The 27,907-nt window shown below is 49.4% G+C and overlaps 1 protein-coding gene and 1 non-coding gene across 2 annotated transcripts in view; both read right to left on the reverse strand.

Annotated features, from left to right (window-relative positions):
- PTGIS (prostaglandin I2 synthase) overlaps positions 1-27,907 on the reverse strand; it is a 46,496-nt gene that overhangs the window by 5,755 nt on the left and 12,834 nt on the right. Inside the window, exons 4-9 of the mRNA XM_065922155.1 lie at positions 26,134-26,277; positions 20,947-21,098; positions 11,219-11,400; positions 2,627-2,795; positions 1,497-1,678; positions 160-311 (exon numbers count right to left, since the gene is read on the reverse strand). Coding sequence (XP_065778227.1) covers positions 160-311; positions 1,497-1,678; positions 2,627-2,795; positions 11,219-11,400; positions 20,947-21,098; positions 26,134-26,277 — 981 coding nt within the window. The remainder of the gene's footprint in view (positions 1-159; positions 312-1,496; positions 1,679-2,626; positions 2,796-11,218; positions 11,401-20,946; positions 21,099-26,133; positions 26,278-27,907) is intronic.
- TRNAE-CUC (transfer RNA glutamic acid (anticodon CUC)) lies at positions 8,296-8,368 on the reverse strand. Its single transcript has one exon. It is a non-coding gene; the product is annotated as a tRNA-Glu (tRNA).

Below are 27,907 nucleotides of genomic sequence, written 5' to 3' on the forward strand. Positions count from 1 at the left end.
ATCAGTACCCCTATTTTACAGGTGCGGAGACAGAGGCAGAGGTGGCCCAGCTCAACAGAAGGTGGATGTCATCCCCTGGTTTGTTATCTGAGGGGAAAGCGCATGGGGTCCAGGGAAGAGAATTTACGGGGCCCAGGGCCCCGCGTGCCCGGCACTCACTGTTTGATGCTGTTGATGGCGTAGCCCCTCCCCAGGCACTGGTTGTGCCCCGCTCCCCACGGCAGGCTGTAGTTCTTCAGTCGCTTCCCATCTTTGTAGAAGTCTTTCTTCTCTGATCCATCAGGGTTCAGGAATCGGTTGTATTTAAACACCTGAAACAGGAAGAAGGTCCCTTTCTGACTCCATCCCCAAAATAGGGAAGTATGGAGACAAATGTCTGAAGGTGTTTATCACAGTCTTGTTGATAAGAAAGAAGCAGTGGAAACAATGTAAAACTCAACTGGTGGGAACTGGTTAAAAATGATGGCAGCTAATGATAAGGTTGAGCTTGGTCTGTGTGTGCTGACATTGGAAAGAACTTTTAAGACGGGCTGTTGGGTGAAAAAGAAAGTGTCATAATATTGTTTGATTCCATGAATATATAAACACATACTTATTCACAAGAGTGTGAGCGTGTTGTGTGTCTGTAAAATGACATAAATATCTAAAGGACACACTCCCAACCACAGTTAGGCAACCCTGAGGAGCTGGAGAGGAAGGGGAATGAAGACAGATTTTTATTTGTAAATGTATATATGTCTATATTTCTGTCTTAAAGTATATATTATTTCACATATAAAACAATTTAAAATAAATGAAATTAAAATTATTTTTACAAAAGAGAATGCCAGTTTCCTCTGGTTACAGTGTAGAGTGGTAACATGAAGAGTGTATTTGAGCATAGGGCTTTTTGTACAGAGTAGGTGGAAGGACAGGTGACTGGACCAGTGGACAGACAGATGGGAGAGTGAGTTGATGACTGCTGCATGCATGGGTGGATGCATGGATGGATGGTGGATGGATGTATACATGGAAGGAGGGATGCAGGGATGGATGGATGGTGGATGCAAGCAGGGATGGAAGGATAGGTGGTGGGTGCATGCATGCACGCATGCACAGTACAGAACAGGGCACACAGTAAACATCCGCAACTGTTAGAAATCGTGAAAGTCTGCCACATTTTGAAATCTAGGGAGAAGGAAAAGCGTTGAGAAGCTAACATTATAAGATGCTAAAAATAGGAAAAATTGCTCAGCTGGCCCTTGCACAGTGCTTGGTGTGTGTGTACCAGGTGCCGTGAAGATCTTTCTTAACACAATCACATGTAATCTTCCTGACAACCTCATGCCAGTAGGTGCTATCAGGAGGTCCACTTCACAGGTGAGGAAACACACACAGAGCTGACAGTAACCTGGGCAAGGATCCGCGGCAAATAAAGAGCCCGACGGGCTGCCGCTGAGACTGGGCAGAACGTGAATCCACTCATTTCCCCCCACGACCCCTGGTACGCCTTTTACCTCCGGGTCTGTGTAGATCTCCGGGTCCTTCTGGGGACTCAGGAAGGGAAAGAGGAGGAGGCGGTCCCCACGTCGCAGGCTGAACTCCCGCCCATCCGCCATGGGCAAGGCCAGGTCGGCCACGACCTCGCGGGTGATGAAGGGCGCAGCAGTTAGCCTGAGGCTCTCACTCAGCACGCTGTCTGCAAGGGGCAGGTTCAAGGCGGGGGCGGTCAGCAGCGTCCCCCCCCCCCCCCCACTGAAATGCCACCCCCGGCCCTCAGCTGACAGTGGCAGGTGCGGAGACTGACAGGCGGTGCATGGTTCTCCCGCCACCCCAAAGCCAGGCCAGAACCGGTCGCGAGATGAGAGGCGTTTGCTGCAGAGACCTTGGACATGAAAGTCTGGGTCTGAGCCTAAAGAAGCTGCCCGGGAAGCTGGGAGCCAGGCAGGTATCTGACAGGGCAGGGGAGACTGCGGGCTCGGGCTGTGTCCGCCTGCCCCACAGACGTCCTCCTTCTGGAAACAGTTCCCTGTTTTCTTCCGGGGTCACCCCGCTACCCCCTCAGGGGTTGTGCTGCGCGTTCCACACCCAACACCTGGGATGCGCGCGACTGGCTAATCAGAGCAGCCCAACCCTCCGGGCCTCGTGATTGGCTCCGGATGGGCACGTGACCTGAAGAGAGCCAATGAGAGCCACTCCTGGAGTTTCGGATGGGAACGTGGCAGAGACGCACACCTTCCCTGGGCAGGCAGCCCGGCGCCACTGGCGGCCATCTTGCCAGCTCGAGACTGGAGTGGAAAATGGAGCTGAGGACGGAGACAGATTGAGACCTGAGGGTGTCGTTAAACCACCTGGATCTACCTGGGTCTGGAGCTAGTTCCTCTAGACTTTTTAGTTACCTGCCCCCCTTTTCTGCTTCAGCATTTAAGTTAGGTTTTCTGCCACCTGGAACCAAAAGCCTCTTAACTAGACCATGAGACTCAGGTAGTGAAGACCGGGCTGTGGAGACACCAGGTCTGTCAAGATAGGAGGCCCAGGGGGGCCTTAGGTCAGAGGAACTGATGGGAACCCATGATGGGGAGCAAGGGGTTTGGGGGGTGCCCATGACACCGAGGTCTTTGGGGTTCTCTTGGAGGGTCTGTCTCACCCAGCACAGGCATGCTGTCCAAAACTTTCTGTGGGAGGGTGGTCATCTGCGAAATGGGCTGCTCTGCTCCCAAGAGGACAGACTCAAGCTCTCCACGGACGGCGGCCAGGGCCTCGGGGTTCTTGAGGAGAAAGAGCAGGAGCCAGAAGGCAGCAGGACCCATGTTCCCCTGCAATGAGAAGAAGTCCCAGAGGGCAAAGCTGGGGTAAGAGTTGATTGGTCTGTGCCGTGGACACAGCCCTGGCCCAGGTACAGGGGTTGGGAAGCCTGGGTTCCCACCCCACCCCGCCTCACCCCCCACATGACTCACGTCTACCTTCAGCTCAGGACATGGCTCAAACATGTCGTGCGGCTTGGGCATAGCCCCGTGCCTACTTCAAGGCCGTTCTTGGCATCCCTGACCTTGAGCAAAATGACCGCACTGAGGTCACACAGGTCATCTCCGCAGCTAATCAGTGAACTATGCACAGTGATTTGAGTGGATCTCCATAGCTAACCAGACCACCTGACCTGCCTCCTGAGAAATCTGTATGCAGGTCAAGAAGCAACAGTTAGAACTGGACAGGGAACAACGACTGGTTCCACATTGGGAAAGGAGTACATCAAGGCTGTATATTGTCACCCTATGCAGAGTACATCATGAGAAACTTTGGACTGGATGAAGCACAAGCTGGAATCAAGACTGCCAGGAGAAATATCAATAACCTCAGATAGGCAGATGACACCACCCTTATGGCAGAAAAGGAAGAAAAACTAAAGAGCCTCTTGATGAAAGTGAAAGAGGAGAGCGAAAAAGTAGCTTAAAACTCAACTTTCAAAAAACTAAGATCATGGCATCCAGTCCTATCACTTCATGGCAAATAGATGGGGAAACAATGGAAACAGTGACAGACTTTATTTTGGGGGGTTCCAAAATCTCTGCAGATGGTGACTGCAGCCATGCTTGCTGGAAGATGCTTGCAGCATCTTTATGTTTTGGTTTTTTGCTGGCAAGGCATGTGGGATCTTAGCTTCCTGACCAGGGATCAAACCCATACCCCCTGCACTGGAAGGCGAAATCTTAACTTAAAAGATGCTTGCTCCCTGGAGGAAAAGCTGTGACCAACGTAGACAGCATATTAAAAAGCAGAAACATTACTTTGCTGACAAAGGTCCATCTAGTCCAAGCTATGGTTTTTCCAGTAGTCATGTATGGATATGAGAGTTGGACTATAAAGAAAGCCAAGCATGGAAGAATTGATGCTTTTGAACTATGGTGTTGGAGAAGACTCTTGAGAGTCCCTTGGACTGCAAGGAGATCCAACCAGTCCATCCTAAAGGAAATTAGTACTGAATATTCATTGGAAGGACTGATGCTGAAGCTGGAACTCCACTACTTTGGCCACCTGATGTGAAGAACGGACTCACTGGAAAAGACCCTGATGCTGGAAAAGACTGAAGGCAGGAGAAGGGGACAACAGAAGATCAGATGGTTGGATGGCGTCATTGACTCGATGGACATGAGTTTGAGCAAGCTCTGGGAGTTAGTGATGGACAAGGAGGCCTGGCGTGCTGCAGTCCATGGGGTCGCAAAGAGTCAGGCATGACTGAGTGACTGAAGAGAACTGAACTGAATCAGTGAAAATGTTGATAATAAGAACACAATGTATCAATTAAGATTTCTGTTGGGACTTCCCTGGCAGGCCAGCAGTTAAGATTTCGCCTTCCAGTGCAGGGGGTATGGGTTTGATTCCTGGTCAGGAAGCTAAGATCCCACATGCTTTGCCAGCAAAAAACCAAAACATAAAACAGAAGCAATATTGTAATAAATTCAAGAAAAGACTTTAAAAACAAAGCTTATTGTTAAATCTGAGGATGGATGCATCCTTAGCCCCAGTTCCCCATGCTTCTTAACATCCATGCCTCTTATCATGTGACTCTATACTTCCTTCCATTAAAGGGGTAGGATGTATTTCCTGATCCCATGGACTTGGGCTCAGCCGTGTGATGTGTTTTGGCTGATAGAGTGAGGCAGAACTGACTGAACACAGGCCTTAAAAGACCTTATGTATTTCCACTTGCCTGGTGAGCCACCTGATCCCAAGAGGAGGCCATGGAGCAGAGCTGAGCTGTCCAGTTGAGCCCAGTCTAGACCAGCTGACTCCTAGCAGCCCCACAGACCGGTGAGTTAAATAAACACTCATCAGGGTATGCCACTGAGTTTTTGTGGTCAGTTGTCATGTAACAATAGGGAACTACTACAATATCTGAATGTTTGCTTTCAAATATTTGAGTATCGTATGTGGATATAGCAAAGCAGCAATAACCAATGGTGATCATGAAAGCTATTTGTTTCCTGAACAAAAATTATGTAAAACTTCTCAGGAGTTAGGTAATTAGGAAAATGGATAAAAACTTTTTGCTCCAAGACTGCATCCTTGGCTGAGTAACACTCAGGTATTCAGCATGTGGCTAAATATGTATGGGGTACCCTTAAATGAACTCTAGACATGGCTGGAATACAAATTAGCCTTCATTTGGGAGGAAGATTTTCATCTACCATAAATGACTCTCCTATCCAATCTTCATAATGGAATATTAAGTAGTCATCAAATGTCATGTTTACCCAGCGATTCTATTACAGACACAGCTGCACATGGACAAAAGGACATTTGCACAAGGATATTTATCACAGCGCTGAAGTAACAGCAAAAGACTGGAGGCAACCTCAACATCTAGCAACAGGAGATCAGTGAGATCAACGATGACCCAGCCATAGGATGATGATACCAGAAGTGGTTAAAAAGGAACTGACTTCATTTAAATGTGTGTCTGGAGCCAAGATGCACCGAAGCAAGCTGCAGGATGGGGGCTCAGTGTGCGACCACTTGTATGTGTATTTGAAGAGGGATATGTACATATGAAGAGCACAGGCCGGCTCTGGAAAGAGACTCTAGAACCTGGCCGCTCAGGTTGCTTCTGGGACAGAAGCTGGGAGGGGCATCAGTGACAGTGGAACGGATTTTCTTTCTCTTTAGCTGCCGTGAATTCGGAGGTGCCAGGTTCCCTCGTCCAGCAGGCACCGGTATCACCCCTCCTTTAACTGAAAAGGAAATCTAAGCATGTCCAAGTCCTGCCCGCTGCCCAGCATATATTGGGGGCTCAATGATATTTGTTGAATAAATTATTTGTGGCCCTTTGGACTGGGGACCTCCAAGGAAGCCTGGATGGGGGCTGGCAGAGCCCTGGACCAGGACCAAGACCAGGCAGAATTGGGTTCAAATCCTGGCTGCCCACTCCCTATGACTGTACAAGCCCCACCCCTCTCTGGGTTTCAGAACCCCCCTCTTGGTAAAATGGCAGTAAAAACACGCTCACTTCTGGGGTGGCCACAAGGAGTATAAAGGACTCCCTCCTCCGGCTGAGCTCAGAAATGGTCTCTCCCTCTCCCTGGTCCCTCCCTCAGGTTGAGAACCCACGGGGGCCCTGGACCCTCAATGAGGTTTCCTCCAGCACCTCAGGTCCAGCTGAGACAAGCAAGGTCACTTGATGTCCTTCACTTGAACAGCCGGTGGAATGTAGGCGATAAATAATTCAGCTCTGGGTTAACTCAGTGCCAAGGTCCTTTTATCTCATCCAGATGGTCAGATGGGGGCCACCGCTCATTAATTACAAAGCAGGACCGGGAAAGGAGGCTGCTCAGTCAACTCCTTCAGGAGGAGGCTGCGGTGAGTTAGGGAGGTGACGAAGACTGCCGTCCACCCAGCTGCACAGAGGTGTGAGTGTGCGTGCGTCAGTGTGTGTCTGATCACACAACCTTGAGATCTTTAGACCACTACCCTGGCAGCTGAGTGTTCTCCCGTGGAGCCTTGCCTCAGCTCACCCAGGAGGACACTTCTGGTCTCATCTCATTCGCGCCCGCAGCAAAGTCCACCTTCCAGCAGCCTCCGGGCTCCGGGCTACCTTCTCTGTGAACGTCACCCGGGAGCTGACCTCCAGGGGGCGCTCCCGGGGGCCAGACCCGGTGCGCGGCCACTCACGCGCGCCACCTTGTGGCTTCCCCACCTCACTGTCCGTCAACAGGAGCGGGGTTGGCCTGCAGCCTGCCTGCGCCGCATCACTCCACAGCCCATTTTCCTTTGGAGAACCGTCTCCACTTCACTAGAAGTCTGTGTGGACTGTCTGGGGCTGAACAACCCCCCTCCAGACCTCAGTGTGGTCATAGGAGTCGGCCTGGTCCAGTCAGTCAGTCAGTGATGGACTCAGAGGGGACGGGTGACCTGAGTTGGGCCAGTGGGTACCAGACTTAGGATCTGCGCTAGAATTCAAGAGAGAAGCCCTCTGCCACCGGGAGGAGGGGCTGCCAGGAGCTGCCGGTGGCCCTTCCTACCGCCCCCGGGGCAAGTCCATCTGAGGCTCAAGAGAGCGCAGAGCTGAGGGCTGGGGGAGAGCACAGATAACATTTCTTTTCATTTTGGGGGGGATTAATTTTTTTTTTTTTTTCTAAGGGAATAAAAGAATGCATGCAAAGTTGGTCCTGGACTGGACCCTGGAAGAGAAAAGGGAAAAACTGGGGAGATCTGAACGAAGTACGGACTTTCAGTGACGAGTTAGCAGTGCTGACTGCTTAGTTTCCCCGCATGCGCTGTGGTTCTGTGAGAGGTTAACATTGGGGGAAGCTGGGGGAAGGGTATTCGGGAACTCTGTTCTATCTTTGCAACTCCTGTAACCTAAAATTATCTCAAAATCAAACTACCAAAGGGGGAAAACCCAATTCTGTGCACAGCTATCATTCTTATTTCCCTGACCTCCGCTTTTCAGATGGTGACAGTGAAGCGACCTGTTGAAGCTGGTCAGTGGGCAGAGCTGGGGTTCCGGCCGAGTCTGTGTGACTGACCTGAAACACCGCTTCTGCTTTTCATCCTCACAGCGCAGCGCCTCCATGATCGTGATCTCCCGTTGGCCGAGCATCTGCAGACCTCCTCTCTGGTCTCCCTGCCTCCACTTCCCGCCTACCACAGTCTGTTCTCAGCAACGTAGCCAGAATGACCCCCCTAAAGCAGAAGGCAGGCCATGTCCCTCCTCTGCTCAGAGCCTTTAAAGGGTTCCCACTTCAGAGGAGAAGCCAGAAGTCCTCCCCGCGGCCTGCAGGGCCCTCCTTAGTCTGGCGTCTACCACCTCCCTGCCGTGTCACCCTCGTCCCCACCTCAGGGCCTTTGCACTCACTGTCTTCCCTTCCCATCCTACACATCTACATGGCTCACGTCCCCACTGCCTTTGAGTTTCTGTTCAGATGCCACCTTCCTGGTGAGGCTTTCCTGGACCACTCAGAAAAGCAGCCCCTCTTCACTCCCTGTCCCTGCTTTATGCATAGAACTCATTCTCTGTAATAAATTAACATGCTTATCAATTGTCTTCTCTCACCAGAATGTCAGCTCCTTAAGGGCAGGGATCTTAGTTCTGCTCACTGCTCTATTCCCACCGTCTAGAATGGTGTCTGGCACATGGGTGGCTGCACACTAAATACTTCTTGAATTTTTTTAAATGACTTTTTAAAAATTGTGTTAATCTATCTGTGTGTTTATTTGACTGCACCAAGTCTTCACTCCGGCATGCAGGATCCTTAGCTCTGGCACGAGGGATCTTTGAGTTGCAGTAAGGAGCTCCTAGTTGCAGCACGTGGGATCTAGTTTCCTGACCAGGGATCGAACCTGGGCCCCCAGCACTGAGAGTGCAGAGTCCTAGCCACTGGACCACCAGGGAAGTCCCTTGAATATGGTTATTGAGCTCTGGTTATCAGCCAAGCACAGTTACCGGACTTCACCTGGATCACTGCCTTTCACCCTCCCCACAACGCCTTGAGGAAGGTCCTGCTGTCTCTGTTTTACAGAGGAGTAAACCGAGCTAGTAAAACCGAGATAGTAAAGTGTCTGCCTGCAACACGGGAGACCTGGGTTAGATCCCTGGGTCAGGAAGATCCCCCCTGGAGAAGGAAATGGCAACCCGCTCCAGTACTCTTGCCTGGAAAATTCCATGGATGGAGGAGCCCAGTGGGCACAGCCCATGGGGTCACAAAGAGTCGGATACAACTGAGCGACTTCACTTTTTCACTCTCTAAGCCGAGGCACCAAGAAATTAAGGGTCTGACTTTCCAGGGAGTGGCAGAGATTCAGGATCCAAGTTCAGGGAGGCTGGCACAGAGTCTGTGCCCCAAACTCCTGAGCTACCCAGTCTCTTGGCCCTGCTCTCAAGACTCAAGATCTCAAAGGGTCTTCCACCAGCCCGAATTGTGGACAGTGCCAACGACTCAACCTTAGAGGACATCCCGACCCCAACTCCTGCCTAGTTCTCCTGGCGCCGCCAGAGGCTGCTCCCCAGAGTTGCTGCCACTCAAGCCCCCAGGCCAGCATCCAGTTCCGCTGACAGAGGCCATTTCCAGAAGGGATTCTGGGGACAGTTTGGAGCTCCAAGTCACTGCCCATAAATATGTTATTAGACACTAACGGGGCCCCAACTACTGATTAAACCCACCCCCATCCCTTGCCAGCCTCTGCCTGCAAGAACATTTTATGGTTCTGAGAGGAAATTAAAAATAAGTCATAAGTCGATGGAAGAGGAATTACCCAGAAATGTCAGCCTGTGCAACCGCCCGTCACTGCCGAGGTGAGGCCAAGAGAAGGAGGGGCTCTGGGCTGCAGGGAGGGGGGAGCCAGGCCTGGAGATGCACTGTCCTCACTGCTTTCTCTCGCTGCCAGCGACATCCGGGCCATCACCAGCTCCACTGGCACTGCCTTCCCTTTGCTTCCAAAATCTATCTAGTTCTTCCTTTTCTCCGTGGCCACCACTGGTCCTGCCACCATTGTCTGCTCACCATGTCCCCGCTTCTCAGATCCTGTCCCTCCTCTGCTCAGAACCCTGCCAGGGCTCCCACTTCACCCAGAAAAAAAATCTCGTCTTTACTGAGTAGGACCCAAGGGCCTCCATGATCTCTGCCCTCAGTCCCACACCCCCCCTGCCCCCCACTCTGCTTTGGCTGCACTCAACTCCTCGCTGCTGCTCAAACACCTGGCATGATCCAACCCCAGGGCCTTTGCACATGCTGTTTCCACTTCCTGGAATATTCTATCCCCATACCCTCCCCAAGTCCCCAAATCTAGCTCTTTCTTATCATCCAGGGTTCAGCTCAGTCACCTCTTCCCAAGAGAGGCCACCCTGGTCGAATAGACCCCCGGGACCTATCTAGTCATGACTCTGTTTTATATCCTGCGTGTCAGCACCTAAAATCACCCTGCGTGTTTCCTTGATGTCTCCCCGGCCCTACTCCTGGCTAAAATATGAGCAACACGGAGTAGTGTCTTTGAGGTCCATGGTGAGTACTCAGTGGGATGTTTATTTTTCTTGAGCAAGTAATTTATTTTCAGAATCCCCAATGCAAACATAATACATTGAATAATGAAGCAAAATTATCTCAGGTCATTGTAAATAGGATTCAGTCAAGTTTGGCTTCAATCAAAATAGATTTTAGGTCTGTCTGGTTTTTTGTTTTCTTTCATTTTCTTTAATTAAAATCTTTTTATTGGAGTATAGTTGCTTTACAATGTTGTGTTAGTTTCTGGATGATAAGCAAAGTGAATTAACTATATGTACATAGATATATATCCCCTTTTTTTTAGGTATCCTTCCCAGTTAGATCAACTCAGAGCGGGGAATAGAGCTCCTGGAACTTCTACACGGGTCTTCAAGATAACTGATTTGCACACTTCAGTAATCTCAAGGTCATGAAAAACAATGAAAGGCACCAAAACTGTTCCATACTATAGAAAACTAAGAAAGAAAAAAAGAAAGAAAACTAAGAAGGCATAATGACTAAATGCAGTCTGTGATCCTGCGTTCAGTGCTGGACCAAGATGAGATTATTAAAACAACTGGCAAAACTGGAATGTGGACTGTATATTAGATAATGGTCCTGTATCTGGGTTAATTGTCCTGAATCTGATCACTGGGCTGTGGAGATGGAAGAGAATATTCTTGCTCCTAGGAGATGCACAATGAAGAAATTAGGGGCAAAGAATCATGATGCCTGAAACTAATTTGCAAATGATTCAATAAGATAATCAGAGTAGGAGAGAGAGAAAGCAAATGTGGTCAAAATGTTTAAAACTGGGGAATCAAAAAAAAACAAAACAAACAAACAAAACTGGGGAATCTAACATTGTGAATCAACTATACTCCAATAAAAATACATAAAATTGAGGAATTAAGGTGAACTATATATGAGTTCATGAAGCTTCTCTGTAAGTTTGACATTTTTCCAAATTAAAAATGTGTATATTGAATGAAAGGTCCTGTTCATGAGACACTTTGACAGTTGAGAGAGTGAGGGAACGGGGGCAGACAGCTGGGTGTGTGTGCACAGATCCACACGCACACTCCCAGTGGCCCATACGCACACGTGTGCAGGCACACACACAGGCCCATGCAGGCCCATGCACATGGATTCACAGACACGTGGCCGTAGTATGCCTCACAGTACACACGTGTGTGTGCCCACACACACACACACACACACGCACGCACATGCACAGCCTCACATCCACACCCGCTGGCACCCACCTGTGTGGCCCAGAGCTGCAGCACCAGGGCGCGGGCCTGCATCTCCTCCGACACGCCCATCTCCTCCAGGTGCAGCAGGTAACTCTCCAGCCATTTGCTCCGGTGGGCCCGGCTGGCCAGCCTGGCTGGGGCCAACAGCTTCCACAGGCGACCTTTGACCTTGCCCACCTGGTCCTTATCCCCTGCGGGGATGGAGCACAGAGGATGGGGTGGTTACAGCTCCACCTCCAGCCCAGGGCCATCCTGCCCTGCCCTCCCCCCTGAGGCCAAGGGTCTTCGGGTGTCACCCCAGGGGGTGGTGGGGAGTTCCTTCAGGAGGAAGCACCCCGGTGCTGAAACGCGGGCCTGGTCGGGAGGAGGTGCTCCGCCAGCATCTGTTAAATGAACGGGTTTCTTCACAGTGCCGGGGAGGGGACAGGAAACAGGGGCCACGTGCTCCTTTCCCGGGGCCTCTGATCTCACGTGTGTGTGGGGACCCCGAGGGCACAGCGTTGGCCAGGAGAAACGACCGAGCGGACCGCCAAGAGGGGGCAGATGGGTCTGCGCTTCAAACTCAACACCTGCAGGAAAGGCAGGTCCAGTCACGAGGGCAGAGGGCCCGGCAGGGCCTGGCGGGGGGCCCCGGGGCGCACTCAGCTCCACCCCCAGCCCCTCGGGCCTGACGGACAAGGCACAGCCAGGAGCCCGGGATTCCGGCAGGAGCTGAACCCAGATGTTCACACGGAATCCTCTCATGTGTTTTAAAGTTAGCATCTCAGTAAGTCATTTTCAATTACCACGCAGGTCACAAAAGCTTCTCTGAGGGTCCGCTTTGGAACCCGGATCACCAGTTCACAAACACCATTAAATAAACGACGGTGTGTTTACATTCTGGAAAACTGTGCAGCGGCCCACACAGACAGACCACTGAAGGCATAAAGTCAGTGCTTACTACTCATATATTTTGTTAATGCTACACGACGATGCTGCATTGACATATGTGCAAATATAAAATTTGTTTTTTTCTCTCCCCAAAATCACCCTTTGGAAAAGAAGGATTTTCCAAATCACTCGGATTGCTACAAAATTCCAAAGTACTAGCAACTGTCTCACTGACTTTTTTGAGCCACAAAGCAGTGTTTCAGGAAGACCCGTCTACCCAGTGGCTCTAAACCAGGCTTCATGTGACAGAATGTAAAAGGCAGGCAAAACTTATTTAAGCATATTAATTATGTTTTCACATAATATACTCCATATGCTTCTCTTCCACCTCTAGACACTTTTTCAGGTGACACACTTCTCAATTTTAAGCAATGAGGCCAACTGTTCGTCTGAAATACATGATTTTCCTGTTATGTATATTTGCTATGTGTTACGTGTATTTTCGGGGCTTCCCTGGTGGCTTAGTGGTAAAGATGCCAAGGCAGGAGACACGGGTTTTATCCCAGGTCCAGGAAGATCCCACAGGCCACGGAGCAACTAAGCCTGTGTGAGCCGCAAGGACTGAGCCCATGAGCCTAGAGCCTACGCTCTGGAACAAGGAAAGCCACCACGACACGAAGCCCTTACGCCACAACTAGAGAGTAGCTCCCCACCGTGCTGCAACTAGAGAAAAACACTTGTAGCAATGAAGACCTACCACAGCTCTTTAAAAAAAAGGAGTCATAATAAAATAAATAAATAAAGGATCCAGGAAAAAGTCTTCAGAAAAATAAGCAAAAAATAAACTATATTGGCAATTGGTAAAACCAGCTTAACATTTTTAGAGCCCACAGAATAGTGCAGGACGCACAAAATCTTACACAAGATTTCGTTACAGCTACTCTCTTAGGAAAAAGCAGTGCCCACACCAGTGTGTTTACCATGCATTTGTGGGCAAAAGAGAAAAGAAAGAATAACATCATGTCCACTTGTATTCGCATGAAGGAACTCGGGAAGGATCCACGAGAAACTAGTAACAGCAGCCAACTGTGGGCGCGGTGGGGCAGGGGGACAGGGTGGAAGGAAGGATGACAAGGACGGATGGGAGACATCTCACTGTTACCATTTTGTATTTTCAACGTTTGAATCACGTGAAACGAAATCTGGCACCAACCCCAGCCCCGTAAAGAATTTCCAGCGAAAGACCATAGATTCATGGGTGGATAGATTCAAAAAGTACATTCCATGTTTCAATCAGATGATATGGGAGTGAAGAAAGAGGTTCTGGAAAACTGAGTTTGGTGACTCCACCTGCCACCCCGCGGATGGAGATGACACAGGTGTCCAGTCGGAGCCTGAATAAGCCACTTCCTGAGAGGTGAGCGTGAGAAGCAAGAGACATTTCTAAACGGTTAGTTTGTACAACCTGTGAGCCTAACCACCGCTGGTCAACAAGATCGATAAGATGCTGTTTCATTTCCGGTCCTAATTATTTCCACGTTTAGGTTGACTAAAAAGACAAACAAACCAAACCAAAACAAAACAAAACCCTTCCTTCTGGGAAAACCAGGGCTTGCTCTGTTTGGATCTGAGTATAACTGGGGTGTACTGTATTTAACACGTGTACCTGGAGGAGGGCCAAGACTAACTGTCCAGAAAGCAAGCCGCAAGTCACATATGCTGACTGAGCACATGAAATGTGGCCACTCAGAATCGGGATGTCCCGTGAGTCAAAAGCACATACCAGATTTCAAGTCTTGGCGACAGACACAAAATGTAAAATATCGCAGTAGTTTTATATTAACTACATGCTAAAATGCTAATCATTTAGATATATTGGGTTAAAGAAAAATATTATTAAAGTTGATTTCACCTCTTTCTTTTTTACATTTAACTTTATGTATTTATTTTACTTTTATGGGATTTTTTTCCCTGGCTGCACCCTGCAGCATGTGAAATCTTGGTTCCCCAACCAGGGATCAAACCTGTGCCCCCTGCAGTGGAAGCCTGGAGTCTTAAACACTGGAATGCTGTGGAATTCCTCTTCATTTTTTAAAATAATGTGTCTACTAGAAAATGTAAAGTTACCTATGTGGCCAGCATTCTATTTCTATAGGATGACACTGTTTTAGCAATTGTTCGGTTGCTCAGTCCTGTCCGACTGTCCGTGACCCCATGAACCGCAGCAGTACAACACTCAATTGATAGCAATGGTTACCTTGGAGATAGATGCAGAGGGAGTGAGGTCAAAACAGTATACGCCTTCTTTGCAATATTTTATTTTTTCACAAGAGGCAGGGGAGCCCACTTAAGAGCCCAAGCTCTGGAGCAGAGTGCCTGACCTTGAGTAAGGCATCTCACCTCTGAACATCTCGGTTTTCTCACCTATAAATTAGGGTCACAGTACTCACCACACAGGGTTGTAGAGGGACTGAATGCATTCACATATAAAGCCTGAAGAGTGATGCCTGGCCCAGGCCTAATAAACATTAGCTATATTATTAAACAAAGCTGAATGAATGTTAGTAAATTATTAGTCCAAGAGGAATGTAGTCATGTATTATTTCCATAATTAAGAAGTAATAAATTGTGAAATAGGGTGGAGAAGGAGGTGGGAGGGGGGATCGGGATGGGGAATACATGTAACTCCATGGCTGATTCATGTCAGTGTATGACAAAACCCACTGCAATGTTGTGAAGTAATTAGCCTCCAGCTAATAAAAATGAATGAAAAAAATAAATAAATTGTGAAATAAAGATCACCTGGTTTGCAGCCATAGCGACCCAGGTTGAGATCCCAGTTCTGCCCCTTCCTAGGGGGACAATTTTGGGTAATCATTCTGTATTTCTGAGACTCAGTTCCCCATCTGAAAAATGGGGGCAACCTGGCTCAGAGGACCATTAGGAGGACTCAAAAAGATCACACGCAGAGCATACTGTGTACTGGCAGGGGTTTGGCAAATTGCACTTGCTATATCCTGCCATTCTGATAAGATATTATTTATCAGCCCCCATGTAATGACTCAAAGCTGTGAATCAGAACTACCAGGCTCAAATGATTGGTAACTTGGTCGGAAGCAGGAGAAACAGGTTCAATCCCAGACTTCCCATGCTGTGTGGGCTTGGCTGAGGCCCTGTCCATCTCTGAGCCTCAGTCGCATTTTTATTCTCAAATATTTCTTTATTTGCTGCACCAGGTCTTAGCTGCAGCACTTGGGATCCTCGCTCTCCATTGAGGCATGCCAGATCTTTAGTTGTGGCAGGTGAACTCCTAGTTGTGGCATGTGGGGTCTAGTTCCCTGACCCCCTGCACTGGGCGTTCAGAGTAGCCACTGAACCACCAGAGAAGTCCCTCAGTCTCCGCATTTGTAAAGCAAGAGGTCTAGGTTTGGAAACACCTCTGTCCCCTGGAGACCCAAGAGTACAGTTCAGAAAGGCCCCCAGTGGAGACAAATTTTTAAAGTCTTGTGTTTCACCTTTAAAATGCATTTGGTTTTTGCATTAGGCTCTGTAATTCTTTAATATAAGAATGCTTCCCCCCCCAAACAATATTCAAATAAAACAGCCAATAATCCAGTGAAATGATTATTCCAAAAAGAAGCGGTTTGCTTAGCTCAGGGCTCTATTTAACTCCCTACTGCCTCGCCAACTCTCTCCTGTATGAGAAGCACCAAATTTGATTGTCTAAGGGTCCCCAAAAGCTCAATCTTCTTTTAAAATGTTTATATTTCTAAAACCAGAGAAGGAATAATGCATGAAAATAGTAAACAACAACAATATAATAAAGGAAAAAGAAACTCTAAGACAGTGGTCCCCAAACTTTTTGGCACCAGGGACCGGTTTCAATTTTCCAGGGAACACAGTTTTCCACAGGTAACACGGCAATGAATATCCATGGATTTGTAGACACACGGGAGCACCTCTGTGGGTTAACGCCAAGAAGCGGAAGTACAGGATCAAAGCTGTGAGTATTCTATGCTGATAGGTTCTACCAAATTGCTTTTCCAAAGTAGCTGCATAGCTTCACATGCCCCATAGCAAGCTCTGGGGGCCCTTCTGCACCCCAGCCTCCCGTCCTAAGTTGAGAAACCGCCCCCCACATTGCCACCTGCTGCCCATACTGAGAAATGCAGCCTTCCTACACCCAGCCCAGAGCTGCTCCAGGGATAAAAGGGAGGGTCCCTCTGCATCTACCCAGACTCCCCCAGGCATCTGTATGGAAGGAAAAGCAACAGAGAAACTGCTCTTCCCTGGAGAAGCGATCAGTGCTGGGCTGTATCAGTGCTCCGTGCACCAGGTTTTGCAATCAAACAGACCAAGCTTCTCTCTTGCTGCTCTGCCACCTACCAGCTATGTGTCTATGAAAAATGACTTCACTTCTCTGAGCCTCAGTTTCTTCACTGAAAAAAGCGTTTAATAATACCAACTTTCATCGGAAGGACTGATGCTGAAGCGCCAATACTTTGGCTACCTGATGCGAAGAGTCGACTCATTGGAAAAGACCCTGATGCTGGGAAAGACTGAGGGCAGGAGGAGAAGGGGGTGACAGAGGATGAGATGGTTGGATGGCATCACTGACTCAATGGACATGAGTTTGAGTGAGCTCCAGGAGATGGTGAAGGACAGGGAAGCTTGGCGTGCTGCAGTCCCTGGGGTTGCAAAGAACTGGACACAGCTTAACAACCGCACAACAACACTGACTCTCCAGCACTGATGTCAGGATTCCATAAGATAAGGAGCTGTCTCAAACAAGACACTAAGAATCATGAACAAGCAACGCACAAAGAGGAAACACAAATGGCCGGTAACACTAAAAGATGCTTTTTCATCACAGGATGAAATGCCCATAAAGCCAGACGCCCTTTTTTGCCCATCAGATTAGTAAGGATTTAAAGACTCATAACTGCATGCTCACAAGGTTGTGGGAAAAAGCAAATTAAAACGACCGATTACCCACTTCTGCCCGTTAGACTGGCAAACCATTGGAAAGACTGATAAAATCTGGTGAGGAATGAGCAGACGCCTTCCCTTTGGGTAGGCGTATGAACTGCTCCATGGTTTTGTAAAAGATACGGCAACAGCTAATAAAAATTTTAATGTGTATGCCCTTTAACCTGGCAAACCCACTTCCAGGAAACTGTTAGAGAAAAATAAAATCACCAGATTGTAGAAGAGATAACAAGTACAATGAAGTACTGTAACAGTCACACACACAAAAAGGAAACAATTATAAATATCCATTGGAGGGGGATAGCTGTCAAAATAGTGACCTGAAAGAGCCAGAAAGATGTCTGGATTTTTTATGTTGATTTTCACATCCTTCTGCTTTGTTATACATATATACATATATATACACACATACATATATATATGTGTACATATATATATTATTCTTGAGTTAGTTTTATAGATTTTTCTGGGGTTTTCTGTGTATAGTATGAGATTACTTGCAAATATGGATAGTTTTATTTCTTCTTTACTCATTATTATATCGGTAATTGATTTCTCTTATCTAATTGCATTGGCTAATGCCTCTAGAAGATATTTGAATTAACAAGGGAGCTTGTGCAGCTATGTTGTTAGATTAGATCATAAATATAATCCTTTTTTGTAAATACACACAGTGACACTTTAGACATATATACGTGTCTCCATTGTTTAAATAGAGCATCCCTACAAACACTGAAGGGAAATATCAGTATGTTAACACTGATTTCCATAGGAAGATGGGTTTGGAAAAGTATTATTACTTTTTCCTGTCTACATCTATCACAAGAACGTGTTTCTTTTTAAAAAACTATTTATTTATTTGGCTGTGGCAGGTCTTCACCGTGGCATACGGGACGTTCGATCTTTGCTAGGGCGTGAGGGATATTTAGTTGCAGCTGTGAACTCTTTAGCAGCGGCATGTGGGATCTAGTTCCCTAACCAGGTATCAAACCCGGTCCCCTTGCATTGGGAGCACAGAGTCTCAGCCACTAGACCACCAGGGAAGTTCCTATGTTTCTTTCTTCTCTATGTATATATAATTTTAAAATTTACTGATTTTATTTTCATGATATTGTTATTTTTGCCTTCACGGAGGCGTCGTTGCTCTGCATGGGCGTTCTCTAGCTGCGACGAGGGCTGTTCTCTGTTGTGGTGCTCGAGCTTCTCACCGAGGCGCCTTCTCTTGCTGTGGAGCACCAGCTCGAGGCGGGCGGCTGCAGCTCAGGGCTCAGGGGGTGCAGCTCGCGGGCTCTGGGGCGAGGGCTCAGTAGTCGTGGTACACAGGCTTAGTTGCTCCAAGGCCTGTGGAATCGTCCCAGGCCAGGCATTGAACCCTGTATCACCTGCATTGGCAGGCGGATTCTTATCCACTGGGCCACCAGGGACGTCCCCTATGTTTTTTGACTTTTTTTAACAAACAATATAATGTGTTAAAGTTTGATTTTTTAAAATATTAATGTATAAATAAAGGAAATGGGGTCATGAGCTGTTGTAAGCATTGAATGACACAATGTTTAGCCTGGTATCTGGCACAAAGAAACGGCTCAACAAATAACGTTTTTTCTTATTACCTCAGCCAATGCTAACAGCCACCTTCTAGGAAGATCCTACTGTTCTCTCCATTTTGCAGATGGGATCACTGAGGCTCAGAGAAAATACATCAGAGCCAGTGAACCACCTCAAGCCACCTGAGCCCAGAGTCTGTCTTAACCACTGCCTTCAACTGCCCCTCGAGAGAGAAGACCCAGAGCAAAAAAAAAGAAGTAACTAGCCCTAAATCACCAGCAAGGGAGCAGCAAAGTATTGATGCAGATCCAGGTCTTGCTGCAAGTTTCTGAGACCAGGACACAGTGTTTCTCAGCCTTCCCGTGGCTGAGTTGTCAGAAACTTGTCAAAAACGCAGTGTCCCAGTCTCCCTGGAGAAAGTGTTAGTCACCCAGTTCTCTCTGACTCTTTGCAACCCCATGGACTGTAGCCTGTCAGGCTCCTCTGTCCATGGAATTCTCCAGGCAAGAACATTGGAGTGGATTGCCATGCCCTTCTCCAAGGGATCTTCCCGACCCAGGGATCGAACCTGGGTCTCCTGCATTGCTCTGCCTACAAAGGTCCGTCTAGTCAAAGCTATGGTTTTTCCAGTAGTCATGTATGGATGTGAGAGTTGGATGATAAAGAAGGCTGAGCATTGAAGAACTGATGCTTTCGAACTGTGGTGTTGAAGAAGACTCTTGAGCGTCCCTTGGACTGCAAGGAGATCCAACCAACCAAACCTAAAGGAAATCAGTCCTGAATGTTCATTGGAAGGACTGGTGCTGAAACTGAAGCTCCAATACTTTGGCCACCTGATGCTGACACATTGGAAAAGATCCTGATGCTGGGAAAGATTGAAGGTAGGAGGAGAAGGGGACGACAGAGGATGAGATGGTTGGATGGCATCACCGACTCAATGGACATAAGTTTGAGCAAGCTCCGGGAGATGGTGAAGGACAGGGAGGCCTGGCGTGCTGTAGTCCATGGGGTCCCAAAGAGTCGGACATGACTGAGTGACTAAACAACTCCTACATTGCTGGCAAATTCTTTACCCTCTGAGCCACCAGGGAAGCTCATTCAAATCAAAAGGACTGGGATGGCTCTTGGAGACTTATTAACAATGGCCCCAGAGGACTCATCTCCCTGAGGAAGTCTGAGTCACAGTGGCCAGGGGAGAATGCATCCCAGGGGTTCCTATAGACCTGGTTCCCTGAATCCAGTAGGAAGCTTTCTACCGATATTGATTCCCCTCTGTAGCCACGAAAACGAAGGTGGTGGGTTTTTATAAACCCACGTGGGAGGTTCGAGATGTGGAGCTCAGTGAAAACTCTGGAGCAGAACAATTCCTCCAGAGTGCTACACTGATGTTGAAAAAGCACAGGGCTAAACACTTAGGGAAATGATGGCATTTGTGCTCAGAAAGATACATAGAAGAACATGCACAACCACAAACTGGAAACCACCCAGGTGCCCCAACCAGGAATGTTCAACAAATTGTGATTATTACTCCAGTGAAATACTGCAGAGCAACAAAAAAGAAACCCTAGACATATACAACAATCTCCATGAATCTTACAGACATAAAGTTGAGTGAAAAAAATCAGACATCCAAGTGCACATATTCTATGATTCTTTTTATAGGAGGTTCAAGAACAGGTAAAAGTAGCTGAGGTGGAAGAAATCCATATAGTGGCTAACGCTAGGGGTGGATATTGACTGGGAAAGGGCATGGAACGTTTAGATTTCTCTCTCAGCTGTGCATTTAGGACTGTGTGCTTTCTTGTATATAAAATACACCTCAATAAAGAAAAAAGAATTCTGTGTGTGTGTTTAGAGAAAACTCTCCACGCTAGTAATAAAGGTCACCTCTGTGGAGGGGAAGGGAAGTGGTGGACTGGGATGAGGAGAAGGTGGAGAAATCTTTTATTATTCCCTCTAAATTATTCTATTTGGCTTAAATTTCTTATAATCAGTATAAACTACTTGTAAGAACTTCTAAAGGAAAAAAAAGAAATTTTAAAGCAAACTAAATGTTAAACCTAGAAAAGAAACAGACACACACAAAAGGTCCCCAAGCCCCACTCCAGAGGTGCTGTATCAGAATTTCCAACAGGAACCCCAGCTCCAGTCCAAGCTCTGCCTCCCCACCAGTGTGCTCTTGCATACCCCCTGTGACGGGGACCTCACTACCTCAAAAGGCATTAGAATATTTTCCTTCCCATGTCGTCTATGATCCTTCAGCTTGAGGGTGGACTCCCTCTCTGGGCTCCTCTGCCAGCCCCACAGCCCACCGAAGACCCCACGGTGCTTACCCGCTGACAGTGAGCCACGCGCCAGCTTGGGGAGCTGCAGGTCCAGCTGGCGGAAGGCGTGGAAGACCTCGGCTGAGTGGACGCGGTCCTGGACCTGGCTCTCCTGGGTGTGCGGGGGTGCCTCGACACCATACTGGGTCAGGTAGCCGGCTCTGGGGGCAGCAAGCGAGGGTCAGCAGGCCGTCTCTGAATGGTCCCAGCTGAGCCCTCCGGGCTGCCTACGAGCTTTTCTTCATTCATACCCCTGGGGAGCACCAGATTTTCCTACCCTGTGTCAGGGACGGTTCTGGGCCAGAGAGTCAGCAGAGAAGAAAACACGCAAAACCCTCACGACAGACAGGGAAGCGAGTGGAGGAGTTGTGGGCCAGCCAGGGCTCAGAGGGAGAGCCAACAGGGAGAGCCAGGGGAGGGGCGCTCCTTCCGGTCAAGCTGCAGGACGGGCAGAGGAGGGGTCCAGGGCGCAGGGAAGAGCCAACCTCTGCGCAAGGAAGGAGCGCAGATGCGCTGTTGGAAGCAGGTAAGCAGAGCAGGTGGAAGGGCGAGATGGGGGCCCCGGGTCAGGAAAAGAGGTTCCTGCCCCTGGAGAGGAAGTCAGGGCAGGCTTCTTGGAGGAGGCAGCATCTGAGCTGGAACCTGCAGCATAAGCAGGGGACGGAGTTCTGGCAGAAGGCACAGCCAAGGCAAAGGGCTGGAGCCAAGAGAGCATCCATGGTTGGGTCCGAGAACTGCCAGGAGCTGGGCTGGAGTGGCCTGGGAATCGCCAGAGCCCATCACACAGGCCTGGCCGTCAACATGGGAAGGCCGGCCTTGACCTCAAGGGACAGGGCCTGGTGGGGGAGTAGGGAGAAAGGATGAGACACAAGAGCAAGTGTAAGCCCTCGTGTGTGTGTGTGCACGTGCACACACACACACCATACACACACATACACATTCACACTGCCCGCAGGAATGCTCCCAGAGGAATCGTCTCTACCACCCATGTTTTCACTTTCAAAGCTCCAGGAGCCCAGCCCCACTGGCCTCAGTCCTGGGAGGGAAACCACAGGTTTTCACTTTTTCCACATGGGAGAGGGGCCAGGACTTCAGAGAGAGACACTGACGCAGCCTCCTGCAGTTCTGCCTAGTCCCTGGATCACCCAGGACAGGTATTCTCCCGGGGAGAAGATGGAAGCAGGGGTGAGGGGGGGTGGGGCTGAGAGACGCCTGTCTAGTCCCCACTTAACCCCTCATTTACATAGTGTAGATGCGCAGTAAGTCTTCAATAAACGTTCTATCAATGGATGGGTGGATGGGTGGGACAGAGGGGGGGAGGATGGGTGGATGGATAAATGAATGGGAGGATAGGTGGGTGGATGGATGGATAGGAGGGAGGATGGGTGGGTGGATGGATGAATGGAAGGATGGGAGGATGGATGGATGGATAGGAAGGAGGGAGGGAGAGTGGGTGGATGGATAGGTGGGTGGATGGATGGATGGGAGGATGGGTGGATGGGTGGATGGATGGATGGGAGAATGGGTGGATGGATGGATGGACAGGAAGGAGGGAGGGAGAGCAGGTGGATGGATGGATGGGAGGATGAGTGGATGAACAGATGGATAGCTAGAACTCAATCCCGAGAACACTGATCTTAGAAGAAAATACAGGGCCACCATGATTCTGAGCTCAGTTATCCGACCTGCTCTCCTACCTTTTCCCTGCATCCCACTTCCCTCCCCTCCTCCCATCTTGGCCTCCACGTCCCCCAGAGATGGCGAGTTCAAGACCTGCCCATCCCACTGGACTAAGAGGAAGCAACCCTTCCTTCAGAATGGCTGGAACGAGCTCTGACCTCCGGGCCCCACTGATGCCACTGCATCAGCCCGGAAGGAATTCCCTGCTCCTTCTCCTCCAAACGTGTAAGCCCTGGGTCCTCATCTCCAGACAAACGCCCTCAGTCCGCTTACGGCCGAAGACGTAAAGGTGCAGCCCACAGACGGAATTCAGTCCAGAAACGTGTTTAATTTGGTTAATCATGTTTTCCTAAGAACAAACTGAATGCATGTTTAAACAGTTGGGGAAATTCATGCAAAATCTTGGATGGCATCACCGACTCAATGGACATGAGTTTGGGTAAACTCCGGGAGTTGGTGATGGACAGGGAGGCCTGGCGTGCTGCAGTCCATGGGGTCGCAAAGAGTCAGACTCAACTGAGCGACTGAACTGAACACAAAACCTGGATTTCCCCCTCCATCTCGTCTTGAGAAAGGGGAGAGTCTGGCCACCGGCAGCCTGCAGTCCCGCCTGGCAGTCCCGGGCAGGAGTGGACTCACTGCCACCCCTCTCAGACGGGAACGAGCTGGCAGAGTCACACAGCCCTCCCCCGGCCCTGAGGCCTCTGAGACACGGCAGTTAAATACCTGTCACCATCTGTCATCCTGCTTGTACTGGTGTTGTTTTTATTTCTTTAAAGCAGAAAACTAGTTCCTTAGGTAAAATTTCTACCAAAAATAGGTAATGAAAAAAAAACCCTCCCAAAAAGGAAAGAAAGAAAAGAAAACCAGAAAGAACTACGAGGTTTCACACTGTGGACGTGACGCCCTTTCTAAGGCTCCTTCACTTTGAAATAGGAACAGCTGAAGACGGACAGGAAGTGATTACATGACCTGTAAACACATGCTTGGCCCATAGGTGGCGCTAGGAGTCAGACAGAAAAAGCTGGAACTCAGGCTGGGGAATAAGAGGTCTGGGAGCTTCACTCCCTCACTCACGTCCTTTGCCACCGCCTGGACTGTAGCCCCCCAGGCTCCTCGGTCCGTGGGATTTTTCAGGCAGGAATACTGGAGGGTTGCCAATTCCTCCTCCAGGGAATCTTCCCGACCCAGGGATCAAACCTGCGTCTCCTGCATTGCAGGTGAACTCTTTATCACTGAGGCCCCTGGGAAGCCCCGGGGGACATCCCAGTAAATGAGGGGTCAGGAAAGGCCTCCCTGAGGAGGTGACCCTTGAGACGAGACTTGGATGGAGGCGGGAGCCGTGCAGACATGTAGAGAGCAGCATTCTTGGGCAAGGGCCTTGAGGTGGGAGTGTGCCTGGCCTGTTCAGCAAGGAGGCTGGTGAGATGACCCCAGAGGAATCAAAGTCAGAACTCTGGATGGGACTGAGGGGCAGGGGCCCACATAGGATGGGTGGGATCCCGGGAGTTGGGCTCTGTGAAGAGGCGCCACCCCATCAGTGCCCCTGACGTCCAGCTCGCCCACTCCCTCTCCATTTCAGGGGCTGCAGATGGCGACGAAAAGGTCGGAGGCTGCTGCCAAGCCGGGAGGCAGGACCTGCAGCCAGGGCTCAGGCCTTGAAGACACGGGAATGCACTGACACCTGCCCCCAGTGCTGAGCCTGCTCTTACCATGGACCTAAACGGACCCAGCTGCAACCACGTGGCCCCTACCTCCCCCAGCGCCTCGGCTTCTCCTCTGACTTCCCTGCCCTCGCAAGCATACAGGATGGCAGGAACCAGGAGATCTGGGGGCGCCCCACTGTGATCTTGCTGGGGGGCTCCTCTCTGGACCTCAGTCTCCCCACCATATGATGACAGGGTGGACCGGACCAGCATCACCCAGACCAGTCACAGCCCTTGAAGGTGTCTGCACCAGCCCAGGGTGAAGTGAGAAAAAGTGAACCCAGCAAGGGTCGTGCTTGAGGGCGTAGGCTCTGCAGCCAGCCCTCCCAGGGTCCCAGCCGTGAGACTCTGGGCAAATGACTTAGGCTCTCCAGGCCTTAGTTTTCTCGTCCATCAAATGGGGTTTGTGAGGCACCTGCTTCATAGAGCTATTGTGCGGATTAAATGTATTAGCACCCATTGAGCCTACATGTACACACATGTGTCATAAATGTCCCAGGGTACTCATATGTGTCAGCAAGTGCCTGTCCTTTATTCTGAAACTGTGTTGCTGTAATTTTTTTGAGCAGTTGAAATGTCTTGCTTTTATGAAGTGCTGGTCATTAATGGTGCCACCAAAAATCAACGAGCTGTCCTGACTGAATCTCTTTCCCTCACTGCCTGTGGCCATGTTCCCCCATCTACCAGGCCATCAAGTCCTTCAGCAGGACCCATCAACCTCATCCCCCAGAGTGGAGTGAAAGTGAAAGTCGCTCAGTTGTGTCCAGCTCTTTGTGACCCCATGGACTATACAGTCCATAGCATTCTCCAGGCCAGGATACTGGAGTGTGTAGCCATTCCCTTCTCCAGGGGATCTTCCCAACCCAAGGATCGAGCCCAGGTCTCCCACATTGCAGGCGGATTCTTTACCAGCTGAGCCACCAGGGAAGCCCAAGAATACTGGAGTGGTTAGCCCATCCCTTCTCCAGGGGATCTTCTTGACCCAGGAATTGAACCGGGGTCTCCTGCGTTGCAGGCAGATCTTTTACCAGCTGAGATAGCAGGGAAGCCCAAAGCTGCCCCAATTCTCCCCACATCCCGGTCCCGAGCACCATCCTCTCTCACCTGGGCAACTACAACAGCCTTCTAACAGGTCCCCTTGCCTCTCTTTTGTCACCCACCCGACCCGTGGTCCAGTCTCCATCTGGCAGACAAAGAGAGCTTTTAAAACTCTAAGTCCGGGACTTCACTGGTGGTCCAGTGGTTAAGAACCCACCTTTCAATGCAGGGGACACAGGTTTGTTCCCTGGTTGGGGAACTAAGATCTGACATGCCATAGGGCTACTGAGCCTGCACATTATAATGAAGATCCTTCAGGAAGCAATGAGGGTCTCACATGCACCGCTAAGACCCAACACAGCCAGAGAAATAATAAATATTCAAAAAAAACAATTCAAAGTCCAATAGTGTCACATCCCCTGCTTACACACCCAAAGTCACTCATCTTACTTAGAATAAATTCCATGGCTTTGAGGTTCTGTGAGACCTGGTTTCTGCCAACTTCATCCTCACTGCCCTGCCCCATCTCCTCAGCTCATTAGGCTCCAGTCACACTGGCCCTCTTTGCCAAGCATCTGGGTGACCAGCAAGGCCCCTTTCCTGGCCTGCGTCTCCTTTATGGCCCATAGGCTGAGGACCAGGTGACCACTCCCAGGTACAAAATGTCATCTTGCAGCCTTGGCTTTGGAGCATCCCAAACTGCTTCTGCACTCATAAAGTCCTCTTGGTCCCCTTGGCCACTATTCACGGCGGTCCAGAGTGTTGGGCTTACCTGAGCAGGAAGCTGTAGGAGAACTCGAGGAGCCCCATCTCATGCCAGCCACTGCCCGCTTCCACAGTGTCACCCAGCAGAACAGTGCGGAGGTTGGTATACATGGCATCTGTGAGCGCCTGCAGTTCTTTGTGGAGGAGAGTCCTGGGGCAAGGAACAAAGGAGTGAGAGTGTGGCTTCCAAAAAAAATATATATATATATATATGCACACAAGCACCTCCATCCCCAGACCTCAGAGTCCCAGTGCTTCCGTTCCTCTTTGGATGATCAGCTTAAACAGAATGATATTATTATTTCTATCACTGTCAACAATGGCAACAGTTACTATTTATTGTGCCAAGTACAACGATCTCACTTCATCTTTTGACCACACTACGGATAGCAGTTACTATTATGATACCCATTTTACAGATGGGGAGACTGAGGGACAGAGAAGACAGTAACTTGTCCAAAGGTCACCCAGACAGTAAGTGACACAGCTGAGACTGAAACCCTGATTTGCCCAACTCCAGAGTCTGAATGCTTAACCATGATGCTCATCCCTGCTTAGATGAGGAACCCACAGACTTACAGAAGAGGCATAACTAAGAAACCAATCATTTCTCCTTGAGATTCAAAGTTAGGAAGAGCTGTTTGGATAAAGTGTCCCCAACCAAGGACTGCTGATAAGACATGACTCCAAGTGAAGGCTACATGCAGAGTAAGGGAATATGGCTGGTGATCTGGCCTCATTATTTAAGTACCTAGGATTCTACGGAGAGGACCAGTTCTGGGAGAATGTGTGGCTGAAGCTAGAAGCCTCTCTGTACTGAGCCTCCCAACATTCAACATTGAGCCATGACTGAGCATATGATTAGAAGCTGGGAAAGATGGGATCTTCTGTCTAAGTTTAAGGCCCTTCTGCAGCCTGCAAGAACCTAGACCACAAAGGGTACCACTGCGTCAAGTGACAAGTCCAGGTGGTGGAGCAGAGCCGATATTCAACAGGGCCACTTGGAGGCAACAACTAGAGTCACCATCAAGCGTCCTGGCTCTCTGTTGCCCCCTGCTGTTTGGAAATAGGATAGATCCCTTTAGATTGAGCAAGCCCCTGGTTTTTTTGAGAATTCAAGATGGGAAAACTTCCGGGGGGGGTTCTGTGAACTTCCAGATAATAAAAGCTTTTGGATGTTTCATTACTGCAAAAACAATAGACATGACCCACGTGAGACAATACGTTAAAGGGCTTAACACAGCGCTCGGCCCCTGGGAGCTGGCTCAGTGATCAACACTGATCACTCTGCTCCAAGCATGAGTCCTCAATGGGGGCTGTGGTCATCAACAGACGCAGCAGCCATGCCCAGAGGACCTCACGCCAGCTGGTGAGAAAAGCCCAGAAGCTCCTGGGAGCAGACGCTGGAGGAAACTGGATCTTCCCTGGGTCGGGGGACAGGATGCAGTGAACTAACTGCGGACTCTTGTTGCTAATGGGACTGTTGGAATAGCGGGATCCAGGGCACTCAGGCTCAGGAAGACTCCTAAAATCCGCTCCACAAAGCCAAGGTCAGACTGAGTCCTGCCTCTCATCAATATTCACCTTAGGATGCTGGCCTCTCCTCAGCTTTAGCAGTCCTGCAAAACCCAGACCCCTAGATGCTTTACCTGACTCCAGGGGGTGACTCTTTCTAAAGACGACTGTCAGGCCACATGCACTCTAGGTGCGGATGCAGTCTTATCTCAGTATCTCGTGGGGAGGAGAAAGGGCTATGGAGACTGCAGACCTGGGTTCAAACC

The sequence above is a fragment of the Muntiacus reevesi genome, chromosome 2 (genome assembly GCF_963930625.1).
Source record: "Muntiacus reevesi chromosome 2, mMunRee1.1, whole genome shotgun sequence".
NCBI lineage: Eukaryota > Metazoa > Chordata > Mammalia > Artiodactyla > Cervidae > Muntiacus > Muntiacus reevesi.